The following is a 21,965-nucleotide window of genomic DNA, read 5'->3' on the forward strand; positions in this document are numbered from 1 at the left end:
AATCTGGGAAATTTTGACAGTCAGAGATATAATTCAGATCAGGACATTTACATATTTTTGTATCTATAAAAAGGAAGCTGACACTCTCAAGACTTTATCCAAGGTGTGAGCATCACAGCAGATGCCTTTGTGTCAAAGTAGCTGAAGATAAAACACAGAAAAACATGTAGGTGATTTTCCTGGCCTGGGATTTTATAAAAATATTCTGCAGTACATCAAAAACGAAAGAAAACCATTAATTACCTCTGACGTTACAGCGGTTTTATTAGAGACATGGCTAAGCATTTTGCATTTTGAATAATTTTAAAAAGTTTCAATTTGTTCAGTATTGAACAGCAGAAATGAGGTTTTCTTTTCGGAAGAATGTAAAAGGGGAAAAAACAGCGGCCGACAGCGCTGTAAGCAACAGTAGACTTGTGTAACAAGCAAGCGAATAATACAGAAAGCGAAACTGTTCGAGAGAGGGGGGGGGAGAGGGGGAGGGAGAGAGGGAGAGAGAGAGAGCTGCGCATCGCAATGGAAGCAAAACAGTAAAAGAGTGAATTCATGACAATGTTTATGTGAAGCGTTTGGATCTTCTTTTGCTGCTGATTCGGTCAATATTGTTTGGAGAGAGATCAAACTAACAGCTTTAGAATCAGCGCATAAAGGGCGTGAACACAAAGCGCGGACCCGGATCAGCGAGCTGTCGGCTTTCAGCCCCGACTGTGAGAAAGGCGACATCTAACTGATTCTGATCCGCGGGTCGCGCTGTGTGTTTAAGTCTATGTGCAGAATCCCTGTACCTGCTCTCATTTACTGTTTGGTGGTTCTTGAAATTTTGTGAGATGTCACCAGAGATTCTGGCATTTCGGACAAAATAAATTTATATTAAAAAATCGATTCAGGATTTTAATGAATCGATTTTACGTTATCCAAGCCAGAATCGATTTTAATCGATGAATCGATTATAAAAACCCACCCCTAATCCCAAGCATAGCAGAAAATCTAAGCAAGAGGGGCTGAAAAAGTAAAGAATCCAGATGTTGCAGTGGCCCAGTCAAAGTCCAGAACTCAAACGGTCTGAAATACTGTAGCAGGACGTTAAGAAAGCTATGCATGAACAAATGCCTGCAAATGTCAATGAACTGAAGCAACACTGTAAAGAAGAGTAGGGCAACATTTCCCCCACAGTGACTCAACAGTCTAAAGTCATACAGAAACCATTTGCTTCTAAGGTGTTTCTACAAGTTACTGAAAGATGGGCGTAGTTTTCTCCATGCAGCTTCTGCATTTTGTCTAAGAATTTCTTAAATACATTATTATTTCCCCTGCTGAATTTACAATTTTCCTCACTTCCAAAGAAATATCAACCAGAATATTAACCATAAATAAATAATAAGTATTTGATCCACAAAGCAAAGCATGATTCAGTAATTGTGGGAGAAACCGTTGTTGCTGAGACATTTCTTGTAGTTGGTCACCAGGTTTACCCACATTTCAGGAGGGACTTTGGCCCACTTGTCTATAGAAACTTGTTTGATCATGTAGGTCTCTTGGCTGCTGCTTAGGAACTTGAAGCTTCAGCTCCCCCCACAGTGTTCCTCAGGATAGGGATACGGAAACGCCATTCCCATGACCTCAATGTGCTTCTTCTTCTGTAGTCACTCCTTGGTTGTCTTGACAGTATCTTTTTGACCATTGTCATGCTGGATGACCCATCCATGACCTATCTTCAGTATTCTGGCTGAGAGAAGTAGCTTTTCCTCCACATGTCCATTGGCCCCTCAATATGGTGAAGTCCTCCTGTACCCTTGGCAGAGAAACAGCCCCAAAAAATAATGTTTCCACCTCCATGTTTGACTGTTGGGTGGTGTTCTTTGGGTCATATCATTTCTTTTCCTCCAAACACACTGAGTTGACTTAGTGCCAAAAAGCTCATTATATGTTTCATCTGACCACAACACTTTCCCCCCAGCCTTCTCTGAATTATTTAGACGTTCACCTTAGAACATAAGACTGGCCTTTAGATGTGCCTTTTTGAACAGGTGGACCTTGTGTGTGTGTACCTTAGATTTGATAAAATTCTTGAATACTTATCTAACACATCCTCTAATCCATACTGCCAGGAAAAACATTCAACGGGGGAAATAAATGTCAGAAAACATTGCTAGGGGTATTTTTTTTTTAAGGTAAAGCATTGTGTCCTAAACAAGCGTATTGCACGAAAAGTGGTGTGTTATGGAAGAACATCATTTTGTATATAGTAGCTGGCAAGATTTAGACTCTTTACTCATGTGAAAGTTATTATCCTATTTAGGAGGTTTAATGGTGCAAATGCTTGGGAACAAAATACTTCAAAGTAGCTACATTAAAAAGAACGATTATGCATGATTATTAATTATTATCAATCATGGTGGTGATTTAGAGGGGCAGCTTGTGGTCACTGAGTTGTCCATGAATTCCTAAATATACCAAAGTATTAAAGAGTCAAATGTGAGGCCATCTGTCCGACAACTAAAGCTTCACCAAAACTGAGGTCGTGCAAAAGGACAATGAACCGAGTGAACTCATCCACAGCAACAAATCTACAAGATAATGGCTGAAAAGAAGAGAATCAATGACAAAGGCCAGACCTCAACCTGACTGAAATACTGTAGCAATATCTTAAGAGAACTAATGCCTCCAGACTTCAGTAAACTGAAGCAACACTATAAAGAAGAGTGGGGCAACATTTCCACACAGTGATCTAAGACTCTGATAAACTCATACAGAAACCAATTGCTGGTATTTCATGTGTTTTTCTGAGGTAGTATTTTCCTGATTTTAAGACCGGACAGATGATTATATTTATATCCTGATAAGTAAACCATTTGAATCCTTAACTAGTTAAGGAACCACGTATGCTGCAACACAGGAAAGGCCTTGCTTATTACAGAAAATTGTCAAACCACATTCTGCATTTATTCCAGTAGCATGGCTCCATACTAAAGATAACATTTCATATATCTCCCTTTGGGCATCAATGCTTTTAAGCTTTTTAGCTGTGGGTGAACATAGGTTATTAATGTTAAGATTGTGGGTCATGTGGGTTATGAAGTAATTTCTTTTACTGCAAAGATCTGACAGACTGTGGAGGGATAGTACACTAACTAGTGCAACACTGCCACCTCATGTTTCAGATTTGCTATTGATCCGAAAGAGCATTTTTTTTACTAACGATTGTAAACACTCCTACTTATTCATTTAGCTGATATTTATTGAGCAGAGGCTGTTACAAACTTATAAATAATTATAATAACAAGGTTTATGTTTCATACACTTTTTTCAGTCAACTCAAGTCAAGTCAATTTTGAGCAGATATCATGTTTAACTTTAGATGATTAAGCGTATATTTTCTACAAGCTTACGTCAGGATTGATAAAGTTCTCATTGTAACCTTCTTGATTAATTTATTGGGGTTTCAGTCACCCGTTCATTAAAACGTCTCGCACTTCCCTCTCAGGGGGAGTTCAGTTGGTGCACACCCACCTCTGATGAAATCCATTCCTGGTGTAACTTCCGCATGCTACACAGTTCAGTTTATGACATAAATTTGGGTGTAGCACCAGCTATGCACCAATACACCCCATACAGTCTCTTTCTACATCACTAGCCAATGACTCTTACATGCCTTTATTGTATCCTCTGGTCAGTTTTGATCTGGGCCAACTATAAGAGAAGGACCACATCCTCCATTCAACTCACTTCTATGTGAGGCGCACTTTGGAAGGGATACATTTTTTAAGTTCCAGGCTCTCCCTTTTTGAAATAAGACTAAAATGCCTTTATTTGCACAGCAAGGTTAAAAGAAACACATTTTGGCACACAGGTCTTCAACAGGGAATAAAACATGAGTCAATGAACAATGAATGTTTCCTGAATAGGTGGAATACCACTCAGAGAAGAGTTTATTTGATATCTAAAAACACTTATTTTGGAGTAAAATATCTATTATTACAGGATATGATGTTCAGTTTTGCCAAACACAAACAGACGTGGATTTAAAAATAAATAAAAATTTAAAAACTCGTGCAAACTTCAAAGTGTGTGTTCAAAGCAGTGGTATGAAACCTTTCATGTGGGATTTCAATGAGTTTCCGACACTCACTGAAATTGCGACTCAGATTTGAAGCAGGAACCTTCTTGTTATGAGGCAACAGAGCAATCCACTGAATCACAGTCCTGTCACAGATCTTGTGATCCTTGTCAAGTAACCCTCTGACCTCTGTTCCATGCATTATTTGCAGTGTATATGACCACACCTGTGCTGCTTTATTCTTACACTGTCTGGAACAATCCTTAAGAAAATGATAGGTTGATGTCTTCAAGGGAACCTGGACAAATTTAGTGGGAACACAACTGAAGACGGTGCCAAGTTACCCCTTGAACCTTTGTCCTATATTATCTATTGTATATCTCTATCTATCTATCTATATACAGAGGTAGTACAAATTGGGATTCCCTAAAGCCACCATCCTCCTTGATCTGACTCATGCCAATGGATCTGAAGCATTCTGATTACATTTAGCACCTATACAGCAGTATATTTTCATATAATTTGGATCACATTAGGGAAAGTAATCAAATTCCAAGCCAGAGAATGACACTTCAGGTGTTTTTACTGTGGTTTGGTATAAAAACTGTTCCAAATTGACTAAAAAAAAAATAATGTAGGGTCCAATTATTTTAACTATTTTATACAGCGAGTGAGTGACAATAGTGCACCCTTGTGGTAAAAAGGGTGGTTTCAACAAAATCAGCCTCTGACCTCAGTGCTCCAGCCACTCCGTGGAAACAAAAAGAAAAGTTGATAAATAACAGTGGGTGCTACCATTCAGTCTACCAGGTCGATGTTACCGAGATTTAAACTCCTCAGAGATCTGTAGTAGATGCACCTATGGTATCAATGTGAAAATCCTACATCCCAGCTTTCTTAAGTTATCACATTCAAATTTAGGTGTTCGCCCTGGGTGACAAGACCGCATCAGCATTTTGCTGAGGGTAACGAATATATCTGAGAGGATTAAATAAACTTAGTTACTCATGAAGGCCTTGCTGATACTAAATAACAGAACTGAAAACCTGCTACTGATATTCAAGTGAACTTTAAGACGAAAGCAGGCAGATATGTAACAAGGCCAATGTGAACAGAAGTTTTTGTCAGATAAAGCTTTAGAGCATTTTTGTTCATTAGTTATTGACTTCTGTGTTCACATTTTAGACATAATTACACTCTAAATGTAGTTGTAGGAGCGCACTCAATTTATTCAGCTTACTGATTTTAAATGCTGAGAAATAATAAAAGAATGAACTTTTTTGATAATAACACGATCGTTTTAAATTACAGATGGCAAAAAAAGAGAAAGAACTCACAATTGATTTGTGAAATTGATTTATTTGCTCTCTGGTGACTCACAAGTCAATCCAAGACAGCAGAATACTGAACAACTTCCTGAAATAAAGCTGCACTGGTATTTATTAAATCAACCACACTAAAGACCAGTTTATAACAGAGGCAGGAAACACATGTTTAAGCTTTAAAACTGTGCTTGTTGTGCGTGTTTTTAGTTTGTAAGACCAGTGCTAATAATGAAAGGGTAACAGTTGTAAAGACATTTGTAGGCAGATGAAAGAGGTTGCAAGTAATAGTCTTGCAGCCACCTGTCATGACGGGTTAGTTCAGATCTTTCCAGGGAAACTTCCGTTTTCTATCTGCTCATCCCATTTAGAAACCTGCAGGAGACATTAAAGAAAACATGAGGCTTAAGTGTAACTTACGCCTACCAGCAGCATTATTAGCCTTGGAAATGGTGATGAGACACAACAGTCTCACACAAGTTACATGTGATGTGGAAACTGTTTCAAAACATCAACTGCAAACAAGGTTTCCAGCTTTGACTGCAACACATGCAGCAGTGAGAACTTTGTGTCACAACGGTAAATGTGATGAAACGCAAAAGCCTAATGTGGTTAAAGAGCCCCAAACTCCTGTTTACTCCAGAACAGTCATTCAGAAGAAAAAAAACAAAAAAACAAAACACTGGAAGTACAGGGAAACAAACTGTGGCAGTCAGAGACATCTGCAGTTTCTTCTTAAACTTACCCAGCTCATAGGGCAGAGGCTCTTGTAAACCTTCTGGTACCACTCACATGGAGAAACTTCCTGGCCTTTGGCTGACAGAGCTTTGTTGCACCTGTGGAAGTCTGCAAGAACAAAAACGGTACAGGGTTTACTTAAATGATAAAAGTCTTCTTGAAGACAAATAGTACCGGCATGAAGCAAAACTAAGAGCTCATTGTGAAAACAGGTTAAAGCTTTTCTGTTTACATAAAACATCATTTTAAGCTGAACTGGTGTTTACATTGCTGAAGTACCTAATATGAACACTGAATGCTTGGAGGAGGGGAATATGTCTTTTTTGTCCTTCTCTTCAGGATTTGTTTGATATGTTTCAACTTCCTGAATAACAATACCTATTGTCTGTCCAGTGCAGCAGCTGCTGTTATTGCACTGATTTTTATCTATTTTTTTTTTTATCTAACACATTTATCTGAAAAAAAGAGAACACAGAAAGATAACAGCCAGAAAACAATCAGGTTAGAATGTTAATATTAAGTAAAGTTTTGTTATGGTTTATTTACAAAAAGGTTTAAAGTCCACATCTGAGAGCGAGTGAACTTTTAAAGAATGTTTGGCGGTCTTGTCACCAAGTCAAGTATCTTTTACTCAACATACTCGCTCTTCATTAAAAAAAAAAAAAATCCTTTCAGGATTAATTTAAGTACTAATCGCTAAGAAATTTGTTTTTACATATCAGTTAAAAAAACATAGCGATCCAAGTATAACATATAGCATATCATTATACTTGGATGGATTGTGTTACACAGTGAAGGCATAGTGATACTAGTGTAACATTGGGCTTTATAATGTATACTTTGTGAGACTCATATAGGGAAGTTTGAAAATTATGCATGAATTAAGAGTACCAATTCCAGTCATCAGTCTCTCCCCCTCCATTTATTTATATTTTGCTTCCAAGGAGTCAGACTTTGTCATTTTTAAAGTTGTCTTGAGTAACAGTTCTGCAGCCTTTCTGAAGACCTTTCAAAGTTTCTTTTGACATTGGCTGCTTTTCGCTCATTATTAGTCCAGTCCTTGTACATGAACATTTCCAGAGGAATATTTTTTTGGTTTCTTTGTTTAGCCAACGAACACTGACCTATAAAAGCATTAAAAAGGTCAAGGGAGGAACCAGTGTTGCATCCACACATAACAACAACTCAGCAAAGAACCAATTTCAGATTGCATTTTTGGCACTTTGTTACTAGCACCAGTCACTGATTCCCATTTTTAAAGTTACATCTAAGAACCAGACCTTTTAAATTTTCTACTATTTTCTACAGCAAATGACCAGTATCATGTCCTTGAGAAAGGAAACATCAAACAAAGACTTGACAGATGCATCTGGACCGACTGTCAACAAGGGACACATGGGGGGGGGGGGAAGAAAAGCTTATCATTTTTTTAACCTTAAATACTGTATTTCCGTGTTTGTTTACATGTTCCAATGAACTGCTCACATTTCCCATTTCCATAGCACAAAGTGAAGAAATAAAAAGTGTTTTTGCACAGTACTAAAATTAGCCCCATACGCGCATGTGAAGTGCATGTCCTGTTGTGTTAAGACAGTTCTGGTCGGGTTAATGTATGATAATGTGTGATCACAGCACAGCAGTCCTCACCCAGGTAGTTTTGGAAGCAGTTTCTGGTCTGGTTGGTGTTTGGGAATCGGGCGTCAAACGGAGCCGTCTTGTAGTTCTTGATCTTATCTGACACGGCTTCGGCCATTTTTCTATCCTTCAGTCAGTGGGAGGTTTAAACGATGTTGAAACAGGGCACGGCCTAGGTTAGCCTGCAGGGGAAACAGGAATAAAAAGGTGTAAGACAAACGAGACATTTAACTAGTGTTAGCTATCACAGAGGGAACAACGTTAGTTAACCGAGCTACTAGACGTTTACAGTCTTATTGTTACTAATTCAGATACACACAAATTACATGTTTTGAGTATATAAATCTATTGTCATAAGCACACAGGTCGGTATACAAATGAGCCCAGTCAACGTAATCACACAAAATAACTCAGGCAATAGGTTATCGCTAGCCGTTAGCTCAAAGCTAACGAGTTAATCTGTGTGTATACGGCCGTAATTAACACGCAGCACTTAAACCGTTTTAAACGACAAAAAAAAAAAACGCTGGAAAGACACCTTTAAAGGTTCAAAAGGTTAGGATTAGAACAGCATACTACGAAGTTACGAAGCTAACCTTGGGACGCTTCTTCAACGTGTCCTCTCTAGAAAAAATTGTCCTTCCTCTCCGACGCGCAAGGCACGCTGGGATATCGCCGTAATCAAATCCGTCCTGTTTATTTACGACAGCGTTTAATCTTTAACAGTCACATATTTGTATAATAATTGTATTTATGTTTTTTTCAGAGGTAAAAAGTTAACATACAGCGAAATAAGAAGAGTCAAGGGTCAAAGAAGAAGTTTATTATATATTTATTTATTTGCTTCCCCCCGTGTGACCTCCGGATTTGTTGCTGCTTGAGGGAAAGCGGTGGTTTTCATTCTGCGACATAATATTTCCAGATTTTGGATCAAAAGATGACCTCACCTTCTTGCCTTTAAGGCTGTTTGGTTCCAAGTCACTTAGACCTCAGATTAAATCAATGCCAGACCCCAGATATCCTTAAAAAAATCAGATACATTCCTGTGTTTCTGCTCTTAATTTGTACCCATATTTTGCTGCCCCCTCCCAGAGTTTCCGACACTGTGACATGATAAACAGAAGAAAATATGTAACCTATTAAGAGCAAATTTTTCAAAGCATAGCTTAACCCAGTATTATTATTTTATTTTATTTTTTTGGTGACATCTTCTTCTTTTAATGTTTTGGTTGCTCTTAGATATCTTGCATATATACCCACTAAATACTTCACTACTTATATGTTGCTAGGGTTGGGCTCCCTTTGATTCAACAAGGTGCTGGAAAAATTCCTCAGAGAGTCTGGTCCACATCGTGATGACAGCATCACACAGATCCTGCAGATTTGTCAGCTGCACCTAGGTGATGTGAATCTCCTGTTCCACCACATCACAAAGGTGCTCTATTTGAGATCTGGTGACTGTGGAGGGCATCTGAGTACACTTGAACTCATTGCCATGTTCAAGAAGCCAGTTTGAGATGATTTGACCTTTGTGATGATTTGACCAAGGTGTGTTATCCTGCTTGAAGCATCCATCAGAAGATGGGTAGACTGGCGTCTTAATAGGATAGACATGGACACGGCGTTTAAATGATGATCAGTTGGTACTAAAAGGTCTAACGTGTCCCAAGAAAACATCTGCCATATTGCAACAGCAGCAGCATGAACGATTGATACAAGGTGTTCTTTCATGTTGTTTACACCAAATTCTGATTTTACCATGAATGTCGGAGAAGAAATTGAGACTTATCAGACCAAACAATATTTTTCCAATCTTTTGTGTTCTAATTTTGTTGTAAACTGTAGCCTCAGTTTCCTGTTCTTATCTGACAGGAGTAGCACGTGTTGTGGTGATTTGTTGCTGTGGCTCTTCTGCTTCAAGGTTGACATGTTGTGCTTTCAGAGATGCTTTTCTGCATATCTTGGTTGAGAAAGGGGGTTATTTGAGTTACTAGTGCCTTCCTATCAGCTCAAAGCATTCTGGCCATTTTCTTTCGACCTCTGACAAGAAGGCAGCAAAGGATGTTCACCCAGAGAGCTACTGCTCACTGGATATTTTCTCTTTTTTTGGACCATTTTCTGTAAACCCTAGAGATGGTTGTGTGGGAAAATCCCAGCAAATCAACACCTTCTGAAATATTTAAAATCATTTAACACCCTTTTCACATTTTCTTCCTCATTCTGATGCTCAGTTTGAACATCAGCACCACATGCACTAACAAGCAGTTGGACAGGTGTGCCTAATGAAGTGACCGGTGAGCATAGGTAATACATACAGTACTCCTCTGTTTCGCAAACAATACGAAATTTTCATATCACTTCACTGGTAGTGACAATAACAGGAAATTTAACATTTAATCATAAGTAATATATTATTTTCTCTTTTAGTCATGGTAAGAACTTGGAAATGGTGGAGGAGTCTTTGTAATGGGACAAACTTTATTAGCCCTTTATGATGACTGTGACAGTTTCTCTTTCCATCAACATCTTCCTGTTGAAGACCAGGTCAAAGATCACAGGTGTCTCGCTCTAGCTTCCTGTCTCACTGTGTGCATTTCCTTCATCCTCTTTTCAGCAAAACTTCAAACTTCCTTGCATTTTGTTGAGCACTGTGATAGTCTTTCTCATCATAAATCACGTCACAGTACCTGGTTTAAATCAAAAATAGTCTTTTAAACCCATTAAGGCTTTTTCATATAATTTAGCTTTATTCTGTGACATTTTCATTTAACTCAGATGGGCAAAAAGATAGATATCGAGATTGTTTTGTGCAGAGTACAATACAGTATATTATATTCCCAACAGGGTGCCAAACACCCATGTGTGTGTTTGTGTGTGTAAATTTACCGTTCTCTCACTTCTACCAATCTCTGCCTCTCTTTCTCACTCAGTCAGGATATAGGTGTTGTCCAAAGCAAAGGAAGGAAATTCTGTCACTTAGAACAATGGGTTGGTTTCTCTATCTATAGACCCAGAGCGCCCGAGAGCCAGAGAGGGAGGTAGCAGCCACTTAGAGTAAAAAACTAATGTAAAGGGGCATTTTCTTTAACAGAAGAAAAAAGAATTATTAGAATTAAAGATACCTTTGTCCATTTTTAAGGAGCCAAGGCCTTTAGAAAATGGATTTTCATCCTGAGGAGAAGGACGAGCGCACATTTTTTAGGGTACTTTGAGCTGCGCATTGGCATTTTGGTGGCAAAGGATAATCAAAACACACTATAAAAAGGATTTGAAGTAACTGTGGGTAAGTTTGTTCAAAACCAAATAATTTGAGTAATTTCTTTCTTGTAGTATTTAGAATTCTGTGAAAATATCCCAACATGGTTTTCTAGGAGAGGAGGCCTTTCTGCCTAGAATACCAATAACAGATTTTAGGTGTGGACGCATGTCGAGAAATGGCGTGTCTGAGGGAACAACTTTAAAAAGGAACTCATTTTCAACATAGTACTAGCCTTTATCTCAAAATTCTAATCGTAGCTAAAAGAAAACATGTTATCCTAAATTGTGATGGTAGGTTAAATAGAAGTGTTACAGAGAATTGGACAGGCAGTGACCTTTGGAGTGGGTTTTTCCCTGTCACTGCGACAGCTGGACCTGAGTCCTACAAAACACACTTCCTGTTTGAGGATAGGAAAACACACTGGGATTTTCAGGGGCTGTAGGGAGGGCTAATGTCTTTTCATTTGTTTTTACCATGTTGACAACCTGCTGTAGGTATCCTGTTGATATTTTTGAAGGTTGACATCATTCTATTGTTATATTGTTTATATCCTGGCACTGGTGACACACAGCCTTTGGTATGGTGCAGAGAAATATTATTAAGGGAAACCTAATGTTTATATATCTTATAAAAAGATGAGTTATTAAGTTGATTTTAGAGAGAATTGCCCTTTAATATCTGAATTCTTCTCGGTCAGATGGAGGGATCTGGCAGTCCTCGATTCAGAAAACTCCATTTCCCAGTGGGTTTGTGGATCAACTCCCCCAGGAAACACTTTGCAAAGCTTGGTGGTCGTTGGCCCAGCGCGCTCTCTGTCAAGTTGGTCTAAACTTCTTTAATTCGCTTTTTTTAAATTAATCTTTAGTTTTGTTCCAACTTGTGTCCTGCATGTAGAATTAGTTTGTGTATTGATCTTATCTTATCTCACTTCCACTGTCATTTGTATTCATGTCTTCCATTTATTTTAGTCCTTGTTGTTTGTCAGTCATAACTCACAGCTGACTTGTCCCTTCCTTTCTGCTTCCTCTCTCCTCCATCTGTCTTCCCTCCTCTGTTGTTTCCAGGTCGACTACCAGCTCTGACGCAGCCTCTCTCCACGAGGCCCCCTCTGCTCCTTCCTCTTCCCTTTCTAACTCCACCCCCTCGCTGGCTTCCCCTACCCCATCCCCATCTCCTTCCCCGGCCTTCCTCAGGCCGCGGCCTGCTGCACCCCAGTCCCGTGCTAAGCGCCTTTCCCATCTCTTCTTACGGGGGCGTTCCAACAGTGACCGGGACCGGGCAGTGGGAGAGAAGGAGAGAGAAGTTTGGGCTCATTCGGCAGCCCCCTCCTCCCACCACTACTTGCCCCCTGCTTCTTCCTCTGCCCCAGGCCTGATCAAAATCTATGGAGATGCACTCTCCAGTGGAGCCAATTATCGCTCCCTGCTGGCCAACATACACTCCACAGCTAGGCAACTCATTGCCCAGGTCATCACTCGCTACACTGAAAGAGAGCGGGAGGAGACAGATGACGCAGGTATGAAAGGGAAATTTTGGCTCATTTGGACCTCTGCTGCGATCCATGACTAGGAATTGTTTGCTTAAAAATTTTTTACCAATTGGGAATGACTTTATATAAACATAAATAGCAGTGTTATGGAAAAATAATTACCCTCCCCCTCATTCCCCCTTTCCTCCATTACTTTCTAGTTCTCCAGAAACACAGCCCTGAAGACTTCCTATTGTGTGATGTCATTGGAAAGCCCATCCAGCAGCCAGATGGAGCTATCAAATGGGAGACAGAGTGCCGGAGAAGCGTTGCCCCGTGGGAATGTCCTTTGTTGTTAGTGGACATGTGGCGGCCTAAGGATGGATTTGAGCGGCGCTTTGAAATCCAAAGGAAGGAAGACTATGAGAGAGAAGAGTTAGAGAGGGAGAAGGAGCGTGAGAGGGAGGGAGAGAACTACCAAGGTACGTATGAGATGCAGCAGATAGGTACAGTGGCAAGAAAAGAAAAAATTGACCATTTATGCACAGCACAGGGCAAAGCTGATTGATACTTGGGTTGTCTGGGCAACAGGTGTGCGCTGGCGGCGGAGCAGGATGTCATCAGGTGGCGGAGCAGAGGAGGGCGAACGGGGTCACCGTGGAAGGAACACAGAGCTGAGGAGGAGCATCAGCGACATGAACCTCAGTCTGCGACGTCGCCAAGGCAATCACGTCAGCAACGACCCCCGCGGTTCTGGAAACCGGCCTAACAACAGCGCAGGGGTGCATGACAGGAAGAACATTGTGAGCATGATCAACCCACAGCCAGGAGAGGTAAAGAGAAGGCTGCAGTAAGTAGAAGCTGAACTGACCACACGTTCGGTCTTCTAACCATCATAAACCATTTCTGCAGATCAGGGCGTCGAAAGCTGAAGGGAAGGTTGGATGGACAAACCAGCCGGCAGAGGATGAGAAGGATTATTCCAGCTGTGACCTGGAAGTGATGTCACAAAGTCTGATCCTTCCACCTACAGACCGGCCTTACTTCCTGTTGCTGCAGGGTTACGATCAGAGCAAGGCAAGACATGCTGACAGATGGTATCGCCCATACAAATTCTCGCAAACAACACCCACGCACACGTACATCATGTAAACACATAAACACACATAAACAGCAACGTACTCGTTGACATGCGCTCTCATGTGCGCATTAGCAAAAGCGCAGGCATGGCTGTAGTGGAGTTGTGCACACGCGTGCACGCACCCTGTGCATTACATCATACCTGCATGTCTGTAATCGCCACATACCATCAGGGTTTCCATCCCTCTACACGCTTCTCCCATTCACCACCCAGCACAAAACAGCCTCTGAGCAGCACAATGCCAGAAAATGTATCCATCAAATGCACAAAACCCCCCTGTGTACATCACTTCATCTCACACAATGACCTCACACAGGTCTCCATTGTAACAAACTGTGACACACTTCATTCCTTATCGACTGCCTTCTGTTTGGCTTAACATCTGATAGAAGATTGATATAAACCATAACACTTAAAAGATAACAGACCTCCCTGACTCACTGATCCACTGTGTGTTTTGTGTAGGATTTTGTTTTGTACATCATGTCGGGACATATGCATGTGTTTGGAAGGAAACCCACAATAAGGGAGAGAGAGAAGGATAGAGAAAGAGAGAGGAAGGGGAAGAGGCCGCTGAAGGTGGACACGTTCCTGTCTGCTCCTGACCTTTTGGCTAGACACTTACTAGTCCGGAGAGACTCCGCTGTTCCAGAGACACCCACTGGACAAGGTACACCGGCACAGATCATCGTTAGAATCTTGCTGCACTCTCTTGCAGAAAATACAAAACTAGAGAAGGTAGATTGTTCATCCAAAGTAGGACATCATTGTTCTCAATGTTATTCCTGTTAAAAGAGGATTCTTCCTCTCCATTTTTGTCAAATGCTAGTTCACAGGGAATAATTTACCTTGACATGACTGTCATAAACTGGTGGGTAAATTTAAACTCAATAATATTTTATGAATTTTATCCCAGCCCTGATGCGACCTTTCAGAGGAGGTGCAGTTACACACAATGGAGTGGCCCTTTACAGGGAGACGGTCCTAAAGCCGGGCGATGTGATTGGTCTGGGGAACCACTTTCTTTTCTTGTATCGTGACCCTCGTGTGACTCCGCCTCCACCGCTGGCACTGACCTTGCCATGGCAGACTGATGCCTCCACCACCTGCTGCCCTTCAGGGTTGGTGGACAGACAGGAAGCTCTGAGGCAGTACCTGGGCTCCACTGAGGCCGTGTTGAAATTCCATTCTCGTCACGCCGATTCCTTGTTACAGGTAAGAAGGGAAAATAGCAGACTTCTTATAGTCTGACTGTAGTTATCTAGTTGAAATAAACTTTTATTTATACATATATGTGTTGATCCTTTACTTTTCTCATAGGAGATCATCTCCAGAAATTCCTCTCCAGACTCTGGAGGCGGGCCTTTAGCTCCTGCTTATCTCCTGTCAATCATGATAGATCATGCCTCCAAACACCTGGACCCTGCTCTCCTACCACAGATATTGCTCAAGTCAGCCAATCTAATAAAAGAAATTGTGTGGGTAAGTAACACAAACAAACAAAAACAATAGCTTGATGTCATGTTTGGTATTGTTACTTGTTCACATCTTGTTTTTGCAATCCTCAATTTAGCATTTGCTGGTCATAAACCAAAGTATTGGACAAAATTAAAACTTTAAATGGCATTACATAAAAAGTCAGGAGATGGGTGTCAAAATATGTCACTAAAACACAACAATCTCAGCCTCCCAGTGAAAAGAAGGTGCGAGCTGATTCATGTTGGTGTATTCTTTTATATCTGTTGCCCACTGAAATAAATTACTTATTACTATTTCAAACCTACTTTGCGCACCTGAATTCAATTTATCGTTCCAGTCTTTCCATTTTCCGTCTTAGTGTCAATAAAACATTCAAAGGATCAGCAAATTCAGAAGGATTCATCCACTGGGGACCATGAGTCTCTAGACCAAAGCTCAAGGCCATCAATTCACCAGCTGTTAAGATAACTTGGACAAAATTAATGGACCAACTGGGAGACATTGCTTTCCAAAGGGTCATGCTGCTTGTGTAATTAAAAAAATACAACATATATAATCATATCTGTGACGTGTGAATTAATAATATGTTGGAGGAAGTCAGAGAGTGGCTCATCTATGGAACAAATGTTAAGTTTTTTATATTTAATGACAGTATGGTCGTGACCATACTTAAACAAGTCTGGCAGATAAACCTCAGGTAGGCAGATTGAGAATGCCACATTAAGTCAGACAGAAAAACCAGCAGACAGACATATGCCCTTCATTGTGGCCTACTGGCTTGTGAGCAGGAGTGAGGATGGGCTGATGTCACTTCCCTCCCGCTGGAAAATCTGCTCTAACTGTCCAGGCTGCAGGGCTAGACTCCACTCCCCCTCCTCCACCCCCACACTAAGTCTCGTCTCTTCTGTTTCCAACTATCTTTGCAGGATAACATTAAGGAATTTGGGGATAAGCATCCCACGCAAAAGTAAGAATATTTATGTTCTACGTAATGTTTCCTCTGTTTAGAGATTTCCAGCTGAGTGATTCATGATACATTTGTGCCTGTGCTGTTATGTCTTTGGTAAATTTTTGTGGTATGATGGAAGCATTGTCTCGAATATAGCTAGATAATAATAACTCAGTCTATTTTTACTTCAGTATGGAGCGTTTTGCTTTTAGTGCACAAACACAAACCTGACAGGGGAATGTTCACAATACTTGATAGCAAACATAACTTTGGAATTATTTAAATGTGTTGTCCAGTTCAACAGAGCAAGAAGGAGAGATAAGCACACCAAACGTCCAGAAACTGTCATCTGACCTTCGACCTCTCATGTTCTGGATGTCAAATGCCACGGAGCTCCTCAACTTCTTCCAGGTTAAAGTAGAAGTGATGGAGAAAGAATGGGAGTTTGAAGGTGAGAATAACTGGAAAACAACAGAAGGCCGGGGGGGGACCTTTAGAAGATCAAACGTATAAGCTGGCACAGGAATTTGGCAAAGCTAAACAGAGAAATCAAAGCTGACACTGAGCCTGGAATTGATCATAATGATTGTTTCTTTGAAGCCCCTGGGGATCCAGTTTTGACAGCTGATATGGACACCTGCTCAGAAGCTCTGGCACAGCTGGATGATGTCATTATGCACACCTTCCAGCAGTGTGTGTATCACCTTACCAAGGTAAAGTGGAAAAAAAGCCAGATACAGCGGTCCACATACTCCGATGTGCTTTGGCTTCAAATCAACGTTACCATTTTATGTGTAATGTTGCATGCCCTTTTAAACTGTAACTCCGGATAGCCACTTCTATTTAACCTCACCGAGAGACAGCACAAATTACTTTCTTAAGACATAAAAACTGTTCCTTTCTGGAACAAGCTCACCACCACCCACAATTGATTTTAATTTTCTCCAGCTGCATGCAGCTCCTCCAGTCCCTTTGTGCATTGCATTCTGAGACCATACTTAGGATGTACTCATTTGTGAAATCATACTTTTTTGGCTTTGTGTGGAAAACCTGTATTGAATTGGAACATACTGACATGGAAATAGCAATACTAGAGGATAACATGTCCAGAAAGCCGATGCAAGCATGTTGATGGTGTAATTTTTAGCATGTTAGTCATCTTCACTAAGAGTCCCAGCATGATCCAATCTATGATTTAGCACAAAGTGAAAGTGAGTTTAACAGAAGTGTCATTAGTGTTGTATAGTTGTGCATTTGCTTATGAGCACAAGATTAAAAGCTTAACCTGATGATGGCGCTAGAGGAAAAGTCACCAAGGTCAGAGATCTGGACCTGTACAAACTATTGTGATAGCCATCACTTCAAGTGTTGCTACAAATCATCTTAACATCTTCTTCCACTTAATTCATTCCAGTTTATACTGTCCATTCAACATCCATCATTTCCGGATTTTTATAATATTTTTAATATAAAAATGAACTTACTTTTTTTTCTCTTTCTGTCCACAAAGACACTGTACTCCCTTCTTCCAGCCCTTCTGGACACCAACCCATTTTCCAGCGAGGAGAAGGAGAAAGAGAAGGATGGAGCTCAGGCTGCAGAGGGAGAAGAGAAAAGAGGAGGAGAAGAAGAGGTAGATGATGTGTCCACCTTGCCGCCCAAGGTTGCTGGACTTGTGGAAGTGTATCGCTGTTCCCTGATGCTGTCACGGGAGGCATGTCTTTCCCCACCGCTCACCTCGCAAACCTTCGGCTACCTCTTCTTCTTCACCAATACCTCCTTGCTCAATACTTTGCTGGAGAGAGGTGAGAAGGCACGGGGCAAAGAAATCCTGTGTGGTTAATTCAGCAATAAATACGGTATCACTTTGTAAAAACTGAAGCTAGAGATGATAAAAGTGACCTTTTGGATAAAAGGAAGACTCACTGCTTTACTCCTGATAAAACAAACAAAATTAGCTTTTTTCAAATGTTTTTTCTGTTTTCTCCAACATCCTCTCCCCCTCTTTTCAGACGGACTGTTTTCATGGTCCAGAGCAGTACAGATCCGAACAAACCTAGACCTGGTTCTGGACTGGCTACAGGGTGCAGGATTAGGAGACATCGCCTCAGAGTTTATGAAGAAACTGTCAGTCACAGTCAACTTCCTGTGTATTCCCAAGACTCGACTCATCCAGGTAACACAGCTGCATGTACAACATGCCCTTTGAGCCCTCTCCTAGAATGCCATCTAACATCTCCTCCATTAACTTCTTATCTCCAAGTCATCCTGGGCCAGTCTACAGGAAGAACATGCTTTGTTAAGTCCTTCTCAGTTGCACCACCTGCTCACCCATTACAAGCTGGGACCCAGCAGAGCTCCACCAGCATCCTGGGCCCCTCCGCCAGGCACTGAACTCAGTGGAGGTAATAAATCAAAAGGGCTTATGATTGAACATTTAATAACTATAATGAATAGTGGCATTATATGTCAAGTAAACTGTTTCTCAACCTTTTCTCATTTTTCAGACATCTTTGAGAGCTTTTTGGACCATCCTCCTCTTATCCTGCCAAATGAGACACCACGCCTTGACCTCTCCCAGCCAATCCCAAGCCCTGAGCTACAAAAAGAAGTTACACGTCTCCGCACCTTCTTGTGGGGACTCGACCAGGATGAGCTCCCAGCCAATCAGAGGACTCGGCTCTGAGGAAGCCCTTATATGTCTCTGTATTAATGTCTCATAGAAGTAAAAAAAAAAGGATATCACCAAAAACATCAAACTGGACACCAGAAAATAATGCAAACTGGACATGCTTTCTGTATTTTTATTGGCTGGTTGTTGGTTTTCCTCACACTTCATATCATCTCATTTATTCACTTAGATATTGTCTAGCTAAATAAATGTACTAGCTCTGTCATGCCTTTATAGGATTTGTTTGAAAGCAAGGAGCAAAACCCCATGTCTGTTAGGTAACATAGTGTTGTGCTTTACGTGGCTGTTTTCCTTGGCTTCCGTGTATGTTTTCAAACTACTTGTTTTTAATAAAATGCTGAATTCAAGCCTAAAAGACTTACAGTTTCCGCATGGTCTTTGACAAGCTTGTTTCCCACAGCGGGGCCCCTGGGGCTTGGCACACACCTTTGCTTCTACACCAAAGAAACATTCCACAAGGTGGCGATGCAGGACTCACTCCACTTGTAGGTTAACCGATGAGTCTGCAGGTAGAACTGCCTGACTAAGGAGGTGACCGTACAACTGCATTATCGACTGATCCAAAGCACATTCTCATTTCCTGTAATAATGGCATCATTTTACGCAGGGGTCATGACTCAGCGAGCAAATGAGACTGTGATCATCGCACACAAAGGTTACCTTTACCAAGGTGAGCTGTTGTAAAGGCCAAAGCTGGTTACTTAAAAGCAGGAGTGAGTTTTCACTCCTGGTGTGTAGGGTTTCCTTTTTCATTAATGTGGTGCGATCCCCCTGGGTCCCTGAAGAAAAAGTCCAGCTCATTAAGCACAAAACAGCAAGAAGTTCTCGTGAGTAGACAGCAGACAGGTGATATCATCATTGAGAGTGAGTAACTTGAAAGTGCGTCTGTTCCAGTTTGGCAATATCCAGTCAATTTAACTGCGGGGTCAGCCAAACGTCTTTAGAAAACAGTTCCCAACTTTCTTTATTTTGAGTATGAAGCTCTGTGACGTCTCAGAGAAAGTTATCACGCTCCTCCTTTGGCGTCCATCCAAATGGCTTCCTTTCTTCCGGTCAGCTTCTTAGATGAGTTCCTTTACGGTAAAAAGCCAAAGAATTTCCAAAAACACATCAGTCCCGTGGGAGACCCCTGCTTACATCATTACTGTTGCCACTGGTTCTGTTCCCCCGCTTTCTTACTGTGCCGACACTGAAAAACATGCCACTGAAATAGACCAGTTATAGATTATGAATCATGAGGAGAGGCCCCCTGTGGTTAAATTCATCAATTAGGTGATTGTAATCACTCTCATTTGAAATTCAATGTGGCGTATGAGTGAGAGTGAGACTGCGTTGTGTGCTAATTTAAACTTTCCAGTAATGCCATACAGATGTAGTTTGTAGCTTTATAATTAAACACAGATGGAAGACAGACTGGTATAGGTCCGTGCTCATTGTGTGATAATACAGTAGTCTGTGATACAATGCGGTGACCAGTGTCTGAGTACTATCACTAACAAGTGAGGTTTTGTAAGGATGTGACACACACAAGGTTTTCTGTGATCTCAATCACTAACAAACTGTGCATGTCAGCCCCACTTTCTCCCAGAATTGCGTAGTCACACAGAGACGCACAACTCTTTCCTTTTTTTTCTTTTTTTCTGTCTGACACACACACAAGGACTAAGTACACTTCTTTACCCAGGTGCACAGCCCCACACCTGTTGTTGCAGCTCTCTGTAATTAGCCCGACACAATTATCATTGGTGGATGGATGGAGGGGGTGAAGACAATGGGGCAGTTATTCCGTCCCTATCATCTCTTTCTCTCTCCCTGCTGTCGAGTAATGAAAGATACTTCCCTTCTTCAAAGGGACGGAGTTTCCTACAAAACGGCTGAGTCAGAGGAGAAAAGGAGGGAAGGATGAAAAGAAAAGGAGAACAGTAGGGAGGCACGGGTGGTAACGCAATGCTGCTGGTGTGAGGCCCAGTGGACCACAGTGATTGTGCTCATTGTTGTACACACAGGAGTGAAAAAGCCTGTGGCTCTCACACTTAACGCTAACAGCTACAACATGGCACAGCGTCAGTATCTATTTGCGATCTGGTAGCACTTTACCTGAGCCTTGCGTCATCCTAAAACCTACAGTATAAGAAGGTTTTTCAGGTCATATGTCAGGCAAAAAGGGCAGAAAATGCTGACTACTGGATCACTCATATAGGACAAAGAAATGAGACTTGTGAGGTTCAAGTGCAAACTAAAGGTAGTTGTAGCGTGAAGTCAGCTGAAAGTGGAATAATGTGCATGTCCCTGTCAGAGACAACAAAAAAGACAGACTGGGGGATGTAAGAATCTGTGTGGGGTTTGAGATAACTGAGGAGAAGGTCAGGGATGCTTGGAGGGACATCTGTGAGACGCAGACAGACGACAGGCTGAAGCTGAGGTTGGTGATGGGGAGACTGATGATGAACCAGACAGCAGAGCCTCAGTGGGGTGATTACAAGGCCAAGAGAAAAGCTCAAGGGACAGATTTGTTTTCTCCTAGTTACATCACCCAAACGTGAACTCCTCACATAAACACATAAACTTCTTCTTCTTTCTTTTTTTTGGTGCATGCATGCATGCACCTACACACAAATGCACACAGGCATAGGCCGTGATATAAAGGAACCCCTGTGAGGTCAGATCCACCGAGCTGAGGCTGTCCACTGTTAGTAGGACTAGCCAGGTAAGCCTCGCAGTCTCTCTGGCAGCTACAACCACCACCACCAACCACTGTATCTTACCCTGCCCTGTCCTGCCCTGCCGCGGCCTTCTCTCCACTGGCGGCTGTCTGTCCTAGGCTGCTGCTGCTGGTTCTCTCAAGCAGCTTTTGCCTTCATGCACGTGCTGTTCAATTTGAGAGAGAGGTACAAATTTGGAATTGGTGGTGTTTTCCTCTTTACCAAAATGCCCTCATCTACCTCTTCCCTTCTCCTTTCTTCTTTCCTTCTGTTTTCCTGCTTCTCTCTCTCGCTTTCGTTCTTATTCAGTATGTTTCTCCCGGGCCAGGGGGCCTGTGGGCAGGGGCCTTATTCCACCAGCCTGGGGCTTCTGTCAGAGGCTTGTTCCATTTTGCGTCATGGTGTTGACTGAGCGGACCCCACACTTAACTCCCATAGAGCCATGGGGTTGGGCGGCAGGGCGGCCGGCGCGGGCTAACGCGGCCCCGTGTTCAGCGTGGTAATCTGATGGCCATGTTTATTT

General features: G+C 41.6%; 2 protein-coding genes across 3 annotated transcripts; one reads left to right on the forward strand and one right to left on the reverse strand.

Annotated features, from left to right (window-relative positions):
* Nucleotides 1–5,396: 5,396 nt before the first annotated feature.
* cox6b2 (cytochrome c oxidase subunit 6B2) lies at nt 5,397–8,463 on the reverse strand. The gene is made up of 4 exons (XM_086311503.1): nt 8,349–8,463; nt 7,765–7,934; nt 6,125–6,225; nt 5,397–5,754 (listed from the first exon to the last, which is right to left on the reverse strand). The coding sequence occupies exons 2-4, from the start codon at nt 7,868–7,870 to the stop codon at nt 5,701–5,703; spliced, it is 261 nt and encodes an 86-aa protein (XP_086167629.1). The 5' UTR covers nt 7,871–7,934; nt 8,349–8,463; the 3' UTR covers nt 5,397–5,700.
* A 2,291-nt stretch (nt 8,464–10,754) lies between these two features.
* On the forward strand, nt 10,755–19,084 carry rasip1 (Ras interacting protein 1). Of its 2 annotated transcripts, none has more exons than XM_086311505.1 (16): nt 10,755–11,035; nt 11,709–11,830; nt 12,076–12,527; nt 12,701–12,961; nt 13,071–13,312; nt 13,392–13,556; nt 14,086–14,290; nt 14,537–14,835; nt 14,941–15,102; nt 16,026–16,066; nt 16,345–16,499; nt 16,649–16,761; nt 17,559–17,853; nt 18,061–18,224; nt 18,312–18,453; nt 18,556–19,084. In XM_086311505.1, the coding sequence occupies exons 2-16, from the start codon at nt 11,709–11,711 to the stop codon at nt 18,732–18,734; spliced, it is 2,997 nt and encodes a 998-aa protein (XP_086167631.1). In that variant the 5' UTR covers nt 10,755–11,035; the 3' UTR covers nt 18,735–19,084. The 2 variants fall into 2 exon arrangements, with proteins under 2 accessions (XP_086167631.1, XP_086167632.1); XM_086311506.1 differs by lacking the exon at nt 10,755–11,035 and adding an exon at nt 11,419–11,501.
* Nucleotides 19,085–21,965: the final 2,881 nt, after the last annotated feature.

The sequence above is a fragment of the Aulonocara sp. 'chitande type north' Nkhata Bay genome, linkage group LG11, assembly GCF_057382095.1.
Source record: "Aulonocara sp. 'chitande type north' Nkhata Bay isolate Kocher_YH1m ecotype deep benthic linkage group LG11, A_spYH_male_GT1.1, whole genome shotgun sequence".
NCBI lineage: Eukaryota > Metazoa > Chordata > Actinopteri > Cichliformes > Cichlidae > Aulonocara > Aulonocara sp. 'chitande type north' Nkhata Bay.

Excerpts from the sequence above, each read along its gene's own strand:
- cox6b2 (XM_086311503.1), bottom strand. The coding sequence starts at position 7,870 with ATGGCCGAAGCCGTGTCAGATAAGATCAAGAACTACAAGACGGCTCCG. Across the intron at positions 6,226-7,764 it reads CTGCTTCCAAAACTACCTGG|ACTTCCACAGGTGCAACAAA; the intron begins GTGAGGACTGCT and ends TTGTTCTTGCAG. Across the intron at positions 5,755-6,124 it reads GCCTCTGCCCTATGAGCTGG|GTTTCTAAATGGGATGAGCA; the intron begins GTAAGTTTAAGA and ends TGTCTCCTGCAG.
- rasip1 (XM_086311505.1), top strand. The coding sequence starts at position 11,709 with ATGGAGGGATCTGGCAGTCCTCGATTCAGAAAACTCCATTTCCCAGTG. Across the intron at positions 12,528-12,700 it reads GGAGGAGACAGATGACGCAG|TTCTCCAGAAACACAGCCCT; the intron begins GTATGAAAGGGA and ends ATTACTTTCTAG. Across the intron at positions 13,557-14,085 it reads AGGGTTACGATCAGAGCAAG|GATTTTGTTTTGTACATCAT; the intron begins GCAAGACATGCT and ends TGTTTTGTGTAG.